Consider the following 12,630-nt stretch of genomic DNA (forward strand, 5'->3'; position numbering starts at 1 on the left):
AAATCCCAGATGTTGTGGGAAGCCAGCTTTATAAGAAGTAACTCCTGTCCCTGTATGGAAGGGGCTGTATTTGTCCTTCCGAGTGTAATGACAGGAGCTTTGGGGAAGATTCTCTAGAGAGGCATCTCCTTTTTGACCCACTGGTTCTTTAAAATCAGTCTACTGTTGTCCGAGCAGTTTTACAGGGAGTCGAGTACTTTAGTCACTCCTTTCCAGGTGGCCTTAGGAACAGATAGCCCCCAACCCAGAGCTCCCTCACCTTCCATCAGACTTCCTGCCAGAGCAGACTTCATGACAGCAGGGAGCAAGCCTCTTCTAAAGGCTGCATGCTCCAAGTCAACTCAGAACTTTGCGATGAGGTTTTTAAGTGTTCTTAAGAACCCTGTATAGTTAGGATGTTATAGAAAAAAAACACATTTATGTCACTTTATATGCATAGAATGGCAAAAATTAAAGTCTTCTAATAGCAAGTGAGGACATAGACCAATAGGAATATTGTGCATGTGAATTGGAGAGCCGCTTTGGAAAGTAGTTTCTCAGTGTCTAGTAAATTAAGTATATCTTGCAACCCAGCCTTACTGAATCTATCTACAGGTACATGTCCAGAGAAATTTGAAGATGTGCCCAAGAAGTTATATGCAGGACTGTTCATAACAGCATTGTTAGTGGTAGTGAACATTTGAAACATTCTACATGTCTGCTAACAGGAGAATGGATCAATAACTTGGGGTGAGCTCATAGAGTGAAAACCATGCAGAACTGACACGTCAGCAAGGTTAAACCTCACAAATAGGAAGGTAAAAAAGTTGTAGGAGAATGTATAGCAAGCAGGACCATTTTTAAAGCCTAAAAAACAGGCAACAGTGAGTGTCTGTTTAGGGTTAAGCACCAGGACATGCTTTGGGACAGTCAGCACCTAATGCCGAGAATGGCTACCTCTGGGAAGAGGATGTGACTGGTGGCTTCAACAATGTGTATTTTTCAACCAGAGTGGGGAGCATAGGTCCTCCTTATGCTGTCATTCTTCTTTGTATGTCTAAAATACCATATGCAATTTTAATGTACTTAAAAGAATATCTCAAGTCCTTTCTATAAACTTATGTTTGAATATTTAACTTTTTTAAATTCCAGGTAGACAGACTAGAAGTCGTCAACAAGCGTTTTGTTCGAGTGACTTTCACACCAGGAAAAACTCCCGTTGATGGGGTAAATGATTTTTTTTAATTGATGTGGATTAGCTATAAATTAACTTTTCAGATTCAGAGTTGAAAAGCAAACATTCCTCACATTGCGGTAGCTCTGTGCACTGGATGTACAGAATTAGGCCGCACAGCACTTGCAGATTTCACCCACATAGGTGAGAATGTGAATGCTGTATATGTGGTTGTGTTATGAAGACTGGGTCAGTTGTTTTGGTCTGGTTTTGGTAATCATTTGTACTTTTAGGAAACCATGAAATCCCAGTTTTCAGTATTTCAGTATTGTCTATGATTTGTCAAGACTGAGAAAACAATTGGTTGGGGAAAAACTGTTATATCTGAATTGCTTATGTTTTTGAGACAGCTTTTAAATTGGTTTAAGAAGCATTCTGATCATATCTTTCCCAACTGTTACATGATATTGGATTATTTTACTTTACATTTATTTTCCCATTTGAAAAATAATTTGTATATTCTCTTCAACCAGTATGAAGTCTATTCCAGACTTCATACTGGTTGAAGGGATTGTAGGGGAGTTCAGCAAAGGGACAAATGAAGTTCCCATGGGATTCCCAGCCTTCCCTGGGCCCTGTCTGTGGGGCTGTCCACAGCCCCAGGGAGTCCCTTGGTGTCCTGCTGTCTTACTGTCCTCCCCCAGGGCCAGACCTCTTTATTAGGTTGCATCCTCCCTTCCAGATGGCTTTGTTGAACTGTTTTCCTAGTCATCCTGCCTGGATGGGGCACCATTTAAGGAAAGGTAAAACTGATAGTGACCACCCTCTGTCTGAAGCACATCGGTAAATAGAGCAATATCTGTAAAGCTGTGTGGCTCTGATATTTCAGTCACTTGTAGGATTAAGTTATTTTCCTGCCTTCATTTCTGCCCCCCTCCCCACTCCCTTACCTTATGGTGAAATGTTCATTAATAACTAAGCTACTTTTTTTTTTTTTTTCTTCTCAGAACTATTCCTCAGAGGTTTAGTGCTGGGAATTAAATTGGCACTCCCTTTCAAGAGAACAATTTGACAGTGTACATTTTAGCAGTTTTGAAAGTACTCACACACTTAGTCATGTTGCTTCTAGGACTGTATCCTAGGGAAATAATTAAAGATGTTTATACGAGGATGTTCTCCAAAACATAGTGTATAGAGCAGAAAATTAGAAATCGATAAATGTTAGGCACCTGGTTAATGTTAGGGGCACCTCAATTCTCTTGCTTTAATCTCGCCCCTGGAGCGGTAGTTCTTCCCTAGACTAGTATTGGCATGCACAAACATTTATGTATTGATATATATATATGTGTGTGTGTGTGTGTGTGTGTATATAAAATGTACTTTCCTTTTGTTTCTCTTTTATATTGCAGTTAATGTTTTATATCAATTTCATAATTTTGCATGTATTTCAAGATGATAAAAGGGAATATTATGAAGTCTTGAAGGAATGGCATAAAAATTGCTAATAGTTTCGTCCCTGGGTATTGATGCTTGTTATTTTCTTTATGTGTGTATTTCCTTAGTTTTCTACAGGGCATATGTTACCTGTTTAATAAAACTTTATTTTGAGCTTTCAGAAACAGAAGATTTTCAGTGTTCTGCTCCTGGAGGAGCAGTGTTGGTTGCTGTGCTGTATAAGCATAGGCTTTGGAGTGTGACAGACTCTGCTTCAGATCACTCTACTCTTTACTAAGCTCTATGGCCTAACTCCCCTAATCCTGGGTTTATTGCTAAGATCAGAACAGCAATAACTCTCTAAGGTTTAGTGCTATATGAGAGCATGAACATCAGTGGGGGTTGTCAAACTAAAGTATATGTAAGATCATTTGGAGAGCTAGGACCCACCGTCAGAGGTTCTTATCTAGATCTTGTCCCCAAATCTCCTGCTGCTGGTCCTTTATCTGCTCCAGTTCTCTGATGTAAGTCATCTGTTCAGCCCAGTGTCCACCTGACAGTAGGTGCTAAGTAAGGGAATGCTCAGTTACATGTAGGTAACCAATTATTGACTTGTTCAGGGGCTTGTAACCACAGGAATTTTGTAGCTTTGACAGTGAACAACTTAGCAAGAACTGTTATATAATTTTATAAGACTTAAAAATATATATATGTATTGCAAAATTTACTTTTGTTTTTAGATACTCGGAGAGAAATACCAGAGTGATATTCCCCACTCCGTAGCACTGGTTGGTTAAAAGAATGTGTGATGGCATGTTACTCTCTTCTGTGTATACTTTTGAATTGTCTGAGTTTTATTTATTTATTTATTTATTTGTTTGTTTGTTTGTTTGTTTATTTATTTAAATTTTTATTTATTTATGATAGTCACACAGAGAGAGAGAGAGAGAGGCAGAGACACAGGCAGAGGGAGAAGCAGGCTCCATGCACCGGGAGCCCAACATGGGATTCGATCCCAGGTCTCCAGGATCGCGCCCTGGGCCAAAGGCAGGCGCCAAACCACTGCGCCACCCAGGGATCCCTTGTCTGAGTTTTATATCATAGATTTATTGTTTTGATATAAAAAACCTTTTTTAAAGTGATTGTAGGTTAAAGAAGGAGCAGAGTTTTTTTGTGCTATAAAATACAACTAGCAGAGTGCTTGGAATGGGTTCTGGTATATTAGAAACTCCATAAATGTGAGTTGTTATGATATGTTTGTGGTTGTAGAGGAGAGGCAGTGTGACATGTCAGTTAGGGTCACTGGCTCAGGAGCCAGACTGCTTGGGTTTGGATCCAGCCTCTTACTAGATGCATAACCATGGGCAAGTGAAGTCACTTCTATAGTTTTCTCATTTGTAAAATGGGGACAGTAGGAGGGCTGATCTTCAGGCAGTAAACAACTAGCACAATGTGGGGAATACTTCTGTGCTGGTGGGTAAGTAGCCATTGCCTCAAACCCTTCAGCTGGTCTTCCCTCACCTGATTTGGTGAGTTACTAAAGAGTAACCTCTGGCACGGCAAAGTATGCTTCTCTTCTCATTGGTTGGTGGGGGCGCCTTCCTAATGTTCAGATTTTGAATATGACTTCTGGCTATAGTGCCTACTTCTTAGGGTGGTTCTGAAGATTGAGTTTGTGTATATAAAGGACCAAGATCAATGCCTGACATTTAATGTTCAGTATTCTTTAGTTGTTATTACTGTGTCACATTAGTTTTTAGTTTGGAAATAGGCAGCCGAGAAATATGTGGGAAATGAAGAAGGAAAGGGATTGTCTTTTTAAATAGCTTCTTCATTTCCTTGAGTTTGTAGTTGTAGAACCACTAAGGAATGTAGCTTAAATGATTATTTGTAAGGATTTTCAAGTGTTCTCACTGAGTGAAACTTAATCACTGCATCATTAAACCAGTCTTTTATTATTGTTTTTTTTTCCAATTTCTAAATTTTCAGTATTTCTGAGAAATTCTTTAAAAACTGAACCTTCCAGTAAATTAAACTTTGATTCCTTTTTGTTTTTATGTTTTTATAGCAATACGTCTGGTTTAATATTGGCAGTGTGGACACCTTTGAGCGGAATCTGGAAACCTTACAGCAGGAATTGGGCATAGAAGGGGAGAATCGGGTTCCTGTTGTCTACATAGCTGAAAGTGATGGGTAAGAAGACTGTTCACTGTGCCCTGCCTGGTTCACTGTTCTGTCACCAGGTGGCAGGTTACATATGACATTCTCAAACAGGTCTTTCTTGTTTCAGCAAGAATCATTTTAAATTTAAATTTTACATTTTAAATCATTGGCAATTTACTGGTTTTTGCTTATTACTGATTTTCTACACGTTTATATTTATCTTTGATTAAGCAATAGATTGAGGTATGAACATTGTTCAGTAGGATTCTAGCATAAAGAGCACCTTTGTGTTAAAGAGTGGCATTGCCATCTTTTAACCATCATTTACATTTGTGTTTCAGAGTTTCCCAGGAATTTTAAGGAACTCTTTTTCCTCTCTTCAGAACTTGCTGCTTCTCTTAGGGGCTATTTGTCTTTAATAGGACCACTTACAAATCTGAGTCTTTCAAGAAGGGCCTATTGATTTCAAGAGTCACTTGTCTTTGAGTTCTGTGGGGATTATATTGTCTTTGGGTATTCATCCACATACCTATACTGGGTTAGATTTCCTTGCAGTCACACCATGCACATTGAGGTATACCTTGGCCATGGGATTACCAGCTCAAGAGCAAAAGTAGAAATAAATCTTAAATTTTCTGAATATGTGAAATAGCAGAAAAACAGATTGCTAAGTGTGCTAATTGAGCTGGTAGTGTTACTCTGTTTTAGACTTTTTTGTATCTCAGTTTGTATAGACCTAAAATGTACCTCAGAATTTAGATCCAGATAGCTATCAAGGTTGTTTCACATATGCTATGTCCCTCAACCCCTGGGGCTGTCCTATAATCATTTAACTTTGCTGCTAAAACATTCTGGAAATCTTTGTTGCACCATTCTTTAAACTTTTAGTGTCATTACATATTTTTTCCCCTCCAAAAATAAACCAAAGGTGAAATTTTCACAGTTCTTACTGCCTGCTATAGGAGCATTTAAAATACTGTCAAAGATGAAAACTTAGTAGATCCTGGTTTTTGTTTTTGAGCTAACCCTTCTACAGGTTTTGATCCAAATTACTTAGGGTAAGTTCAGCTAAATTGCATTATATTAAGCATTATAAGTACGTATCCATACTCAGAGTTGTGTTGAAATTATTAAGTCAGGCAAAATGTATCCCCAGGCTTTAAGTCCTATCTGAGCAGTGTCCTTCAGAGCAGGCACAAGTTTTGTATATGTGCTGCCGAAGCGAGCACTGGCACAAGTTTTGAAGGATCCCTGTCCTGGGAGTCAGTCTTTTAAGTGTGATCGCTGTCCTGGGAGTCAGTCTACACAAGTGATTCATTAGTGATTCAGAGACACTGATACTGTCTGTTCCTCAGATAAAATATTAGAATATTCAGGTTTTATAAAAATAAAGAATCTATACAGTTATATCCTAAGCAATTACCAAAAAGTAGATCTTGTAAAACATTTAAAAAGCCAAAGATTAACAGACTTAAAAACATGTCATTGTTGTGTGTGGTTTCCTTTAGCTCATTTCTCCTGAGCATGTTGCCCACGGTGCTCATCATCGCTTTCCTACTGTATACCATACGGAGAGGGCCTGCTGGTATTGGCCGAACAGGCCGGGGGATGGGTGGACTCTTCAGTGTTGGAGAAACCACTGCCAAGGTCTTGAAGGATGAGATAGATGTGAAGTTCAAAGATGTGGCTGGCTGCGAGGAGGCCAAGCTAGAAATAATGGAATTTGTGAATTTCTTGAAAAACCCAAAGCAATATCAAGACCTAGGAGCAAAAATCCCAAAGGTAAAGTGAACTTTCACAAGATTATTTTCAAATTATTAACCCCAAAATCTTTTGAATTACTTCTTGATCTCTGAAGTTATAATTTTATGAAGTTTGATTACTTATGACAAAGTAGCTAGCTGTCTTATTAGTCTCTGTTTTACTGTTTTTTTTTTCAGATCAGTTATCCTATGGGAAATTTTCTACTTGCATATAGTGTGTATATTCCCAAAAAGATTTGTGTTCTTTTCCCTTAGAAGCCTTTCCTGATTTGCCTGTCTTCTCCCTCCAGTCTGATTTAGATAACCCATCTTGGCAACTTTGCACACGAGCATATTGCCTCCTCCTGTCACTCAGTTATCCCTTTCTGAGCAAGTTTGAGCAGACTGTCTGCCTCTCCCTGGCACTTAGATTCATGGCACAGGTTTTGGTGGAGAAGAGACACAAAACTAATTCTAGCCTCCCCAGCCCCGCAGGGCCCCATGCCCATTGCTGGCAATGGACTGGACTTACCGATCTTTGTACTGGCAGGGCCAGGCTCAATCATGAAGTAAATTAATCCAGAATGCTTACTTATTTTAAAAATCCACTAATAGGGCAGTCCGGGTGATTCAGCGGTTTAGCGCTGTCTTCAGCCCAGGGCCTGATCCGGGATCGACTCCCACGTCGGGCTCCCTGCATGGAGCCTGCTTCTCCCTCTGCCTGTGTCTCTTTCTCTCTTTCTCTCTCTCTCTCTCTCTATCATGAATAAATGAATAAAATCTTTAAAAAAAAATCCACTAATAAAGTTTACTTTAAAGGAATTCCTTATAAAGAAAATCAGCATTTCCTTGATTTCCATATCCTGCATAATGGATAAAAAGTCATATTAGATAATTTGCCGTTATTTAGTACCTAAATACCTAAGCATCTCCACAATTAATAGTGTTTGAGCAAGCACATTTTCTCTTTTTTTTTTTTTTTTTTTTTTTTTTTTTTTTTTTTAATTTTTATTTATTTATGATAGTCACAGAGAGAGAGAGAGGCAGAGACACAGGCAGAGGGAGAAGCAGGCTCCATGCACTGGGAGCCCGATGTGGGATTCGATCCTGGGTCTCCAGGATCGCGCCCTAGGCCGAAGGCAGGCGCCAAACCGCTGCGCCACCTAGGGATCCCAACATTTTCTCTTTTTAACTATAGTCACATTTGGTCATTAGATTTTTACTTCCATTTGTGAAATTTTAAAGGGCAGTAAATAAAATATAATTTGGGAATGTAGTGTTTGTGTCTCCTTGAATTATATAAATAAAAAACAGTCTCTAATACTTTTCTTACTAATAGAAGAGTGTTTTGCCATAGTTCAAATGTTTAAGGAACATTTAGTAAATATCAGTAGAGTTTATAAATAGATTTATATCTCAGAATTATTGATGGATATGTAATTTAATTTTCTGAAATTCTAGTTAAAGGTACTTTTCCTTTTATATCTGAAGGGTGCCATTCTCACTGGTCCTCCAGGCACCGGGAAGACACTGCTAGCTAAGGCCACAGCTGGAGAAGCCAATGTCCCTTTCATCACCGTTAGTGGATCTGAGTTTTTGGAGATGTTTGTTGGTGTGGGTCCAGCTAGAGTAAGTCTTTTGTTATGTTATAATGGCACAGCTCCTGCCTTCTCACCTTGAGGTTCCCCCCAAATACGGAGTTGGTAAAGATGGCCCTGGCCCAGACCAGTGCAGTCTATTAATTGGATTGTCCTTTTGTCATTGAGTTGTAAGAGTTCTTTGTAAATTCTATGTATTAAACACTAGTCAGATACATTATTTACAAATAATGTATCCCCTTCTCTGGCTTCCCTTTCCTCTTTCTGGATAGTGAAGCCCAGAAGCATTCAAATTTGATAAAGACCAATGTATCTTTTTTTTTTTTTTGCCGTTTCTTGGGCTTTGGTATCCTATTTAAGAATATATCACTAAATCCAAGGTTATAAGTATTTACACCTATGTTTTCTTCTAAGAGTTTTATAGTTTAACTCCTTCATATAGGTTTGTGATCCATTTTGGCATGAGGTAAGGGTCCATCTTCACTCTTTTACATGTGTGTATCCAGTTTTCCCAACATCATTTGTTAAAAAGATGGTTTTTCCATTGAATGGTTTTGGCACTCTTGACCATAGATATCCTATCTGCCTTTTTACTAGTACTATAGTCTTGATTACTATTGCTTTGTAGTAAGTTTTGAAATCAGGAAGTGTGAGTATGGATTAATTTTTAAAGCAGCACTTAAATTTTTAACTCTTGAGTATTTCATTAAATGTTGACTTTTTTTTTTTTTTGTTTGTTTTTTTTAAACACCACGGAGTGTAAACTGCTATCACAGTTGCTTTTCCAAACATTAGGATACAACGTATAATCAGTAACTAGGTGTTGTCATGTATTGGCAGCATTTTTTTTTTTTTTTTTTTTTGTCAACAGCAAGTGTATTAATGATGAGTCTTAACACTGATGGCATCTTAGATTAAATGAGCTATGATAGAGTAGGTGAATGCATAGGAGTCTTGTCAGGTAGCTAGGAGAGTCTGAGGGAGTTAAGTGTTGATGTTGTTGGAGTGTGGAATCTAATACAGGTGGGAGCAATGGAGGGTGACTGAAGGCAGGAGAAGAGCTGTGGATGATGGTAAAGCAGTGAGCCTAATGGGGTGGAGACCCAAGAGGAGCTTGCTGTCAGAGAGGCTTGAGCACATGAGCAGGCCAGACCCATGGGAGGAGGTCAGAGTAGACTGGGAAGCTCATTGTTTAGGGAAACCTTGGCAGTGCTGGCCATGGCAGAATGGAACAGAAGGTGATTGAAATAGGTGGGTCAGGGACTAATCAACCAGGAACTACTAAGAAAATAATGCCTACGGGGTACAGAGTGGAGTGGAAGAGTGGGAAATTAGGCCCAGGGAGTACTGCAACAAGGAGGATAATGTGTCCACCCCATGATGAGAGCCTCCATGAGCAGAGGTTTTCCAGCAGAATTATTTTGGCAATAGTCATGGCATGTGAAGTAGGCTTCAACTCCCACTGGCCTGGAAGGAAAGACAAAAACTCTTTCCAGGTGAGAGCTTTGCAGAGACAGCCAAATTTGAGTTCAGGCGAATGGGTGAAGTAGGTATTTAGGAAAGAGCATGAGAGGGCCCACACTGTCTGCTGATCACAGATCTGGAGTTCAGAGGGAGAGGCCCTAGAGGGACGTGATTTATCCTAGGGGATATGTTCAGGGCAGTATAGCAATGAAAACCTGTAATTCTAGGCAGGAAAGGGTGACAAGGAGACTTGGACTTTGGCAAGTAAAGAGGGATGTGAGGCATAGGAGATTGTTTCTGGATCTCTTAGAAGGGGCAGGTGATAGGATGAGACTCTGAACTCTTGGCTGGTAGTGAAGTGTGGGGATGTTCACTCCTTCAATCTACTTGAACTAGTGGCCTGAGGGGATATGTTTAATAGGATAGAATGTAAGTGTAGGGGCCTCACACCTGCTCCTGTAGTGGCAGGGCACTATCTGTCTTATTCTCCGTAGTGATCACTATATGGACATGGTGGGTCACTGCCTTTGCTGTGTGTATATGTACTGCCTAGATCTGTTAGTCTCTGCTTGTTAACAGCTGCCTTGGGCATGAAATGCAAACCCTGGAATAGTTTGAACTTTTAAACTGAATATAAAGTTTCTAGTTCTACAGTGTTATCTTTTTGTAGGGCAAAAATGTATAGTATTAAGTTGCTATAAAAATAGCAGATAGTGCCTTTGATATATACAGTAACTTATAATATTATAGAAATAACATTTGCTCACTTTAAATCAGTTTCCCACCAACTTCATTTGCCACCTCTTTGCTTCCTACAACTTTTAAAATATGTACCGTATGGTATAGTATGTAACAAAAAGATTTCCTATTGGATGGAAGCGTGATGCTTATTTTAGTAGGACGAAAATAATAATCACTCATCAAGTGACTTTAGGGGTTATATTTTTATCCAGGTCCGAGACTTATTTGCCCTTGCTCGGAAGAATGCCCCGTGCATCCTCTTCATTGATGAAATAGATGCCGTGGGAAGGAAGAGAGGAAGAGGCAACTTCGGAGGGCAGAGTGAGCAAGAAAACACACTCAATCAGCTGCTTGTGGAAATGGATGGTGAATATTCAAGTCTTTTGTATTTTAAACTATACTTTCTAATTGTTTTCCATATATCTAAAGTGAGAATTCTTGTGCTAATAAAGAGTACAAATTTTTAAAAAGTATTCTCTAAAACAGCCCTTTTTTAAAGGCTCTTCTGTATCAGTGCAGATAATAGCAAAATATTCTTACCTTGCAACCTGCCATAACTTAATATTGGTGTTAAGGTAGTGTTTGTACCTGTATTGAAGAAGAGAAAAATTGGTGAAATGATCCACAAAAGAATTATAGTCGTTTTTTGGTTTATTTTATTTTTTTAAAGATTTTGTTTATTTGAGAGGGAGCAGGGGGAAGGGCAGAGAGAATCTCAAGTAGACTCTGAGCTGAGCCCACAGCCCACCATGGGGCTCCATCTCATAACCCTGAGATCATGACCTGAGCTGAAATCAAGAGTTGGATGCTTAACTGACTGAGCCACCCAGGTGCACCAATAGTCTCATTCTTGAAGCCATTTATGATTCTCAAGCATCAGGTAAACCATGCATAACTGAGTGTGAATTTGGCAGAGTTTGAATACTCCTACTAAGAGAGTAGCCATCGTTCCACATTAGTCAGCTTTTTTCTTTTGTTAGGAAAGCCAGTTTGTAGGATGTAAGAATGCTTCCTGCTGTAAGATGCGTGGATGCCGTTGTGTGCTCAGAGAGGGTGGTACAGTGCTGAGTATTGAATAGCTTTAAATGACGGAGCTGGGCATCATACAGGCACTCCTCAGAGATATTCATGGGTTCGATTCTAGACCACTGCTATAAAGTGAATATCATAATAAAGCAAATGAAATGGATGTTTTGGCTTCCCAGTGCATATAAAAGTTAGGTTTACACTGTCTACTAAGTGCAGTATGTGTCTAAAAAAATGTACGTGCTTTAATCAAAAAATGCTTTATAGCTGGAAAACACTGGCCATCATCTGAACTTTCAGTGATTTTAATCTTCTTGCTTGTGGAAGGTCTGGCCTCAGTGTTGACAACTGCTTGACTGATCACGGTGGGGGCTGCTGAAAGCTGGATGGCTGTAGCAATTTTTTAAAAGAAGACAACAGCGAAGTTTGCCACATTGACTTTCCCTTTCACAATTTCTCTGTAGCATACAATGCTGTGTGATGGCACTTTACCCATAGTAGAACTTCTGTCCAGATTGGAGTCAGTCCTCTCAAACCCTGCCACTGCTTTATCAACTAAGTTTACATAATATTCTAAATACTGCAATTGTTTTTTAAGATTTCATTTATTTGAGAGAGAGAACATCAGTGGGGCAGGAGGAGGAGCAGCGGGAGAAGCAGACTTCCTACAGAGCAGAGAGCCCCATGTGGGCTTGATCCCAGGACCCTGGGGTCATGACCTGAGCTGAAGGCAGATGCTTAACCAACTGAGCCCCCAGAAACCCCCTCTCCCATTTTTTTAAAAGAATTTATTTTTAATCTCTACATCCAGTGTGGGGCTTGAACTCTTAACCCCGGTATCAGGAGTCACATGCTTCACCAGCTGAGCCAGCCAGGTGTCCCACTTTATGGTAATTTCAATAGTCTTCACAGCAACTTTACCAGGAATAAATTCCATCTCAAGAAACCACTTTGTTTATTTATCCCTAAGAAGCAGCTCCTCAATCCATTGAAGTTTTATCCCAGAGCTCTTTTGGGGCGAGGGTCAAGGCATTGACATTTGAGAAGTGGCCGATAGAACCGAGCAAGTTGAACCTGGCAGAGGTTGGAGGTGGAGTTTGATACCTGTCTTCAGATATTCAGTGGGTTGTCCTGTGACCTAGGAAGGCTAGTTAGACAATTTGCAAATTTAATAGCATTGATTTTATTTATGTGGTTTTGTGTGTGTGTGTTTTACAGATTTTATTTATTTATTTGAGAGAGTGAGTGTACAAGCTCAAGCTGGAGAAAGGGCAGAGGTGGAGAATCTTCAAGCAGACTCCACTGACAC

General features: G+C 39.5%; 1 protein-coding gene across 2 annotated transcripts in view; it reads left to right on the forward strand.

The window, feature by feature from the left end:
- AFG3L2 (AFG3 like matrix AAA peptidase subunit 2) overlaps window positions 1-12,630 on the forward strand; it is a 38,681-nt gene that overhangs the window by 10,130 nt on the left and 15,921 nt on the right. For both annotated transcript variants that reach the window (XM_072828663.1, XM_072828664.1), the window contains 5 exons: window positions 1,132-1,206; window positions 4,656-4,780; window positions 6,259-6,532; window positions 7,984-8,121; window positions 10,508-10,661. In XM_072828663.1, coding sequence (XP_072684764.1) covers window positions 1,132-1,206; window positions 4,656-4,780; window positions 6,259-6,532; window positions 7,984-8,121; window positions 10,508-10,661 — 766 coding nt within the window. The remainder of the gene's footprint in view (window positions 1-1,131; window positions 1,207-4,655; window positions 4,781-6,258; window positions 6,533-7,983; window positions 8,122-10,507; window positions 10,662-12,630) is intronic.

The sequence above is a fragment of the Canis lupus genome, chromosome 6 (genome assembly GCF_048164855.1).
Source record: "Canis lupus baileyi chromosome 6, mCanLup2.hap1, whole genome shotgun sequence".
Taxonomy (NCBI): domain Eukaryota; kingdom Metazoa; phylum Chordata; class Mammalia; order Carnivora; family Canidae; genus Canis; species Canis lupus.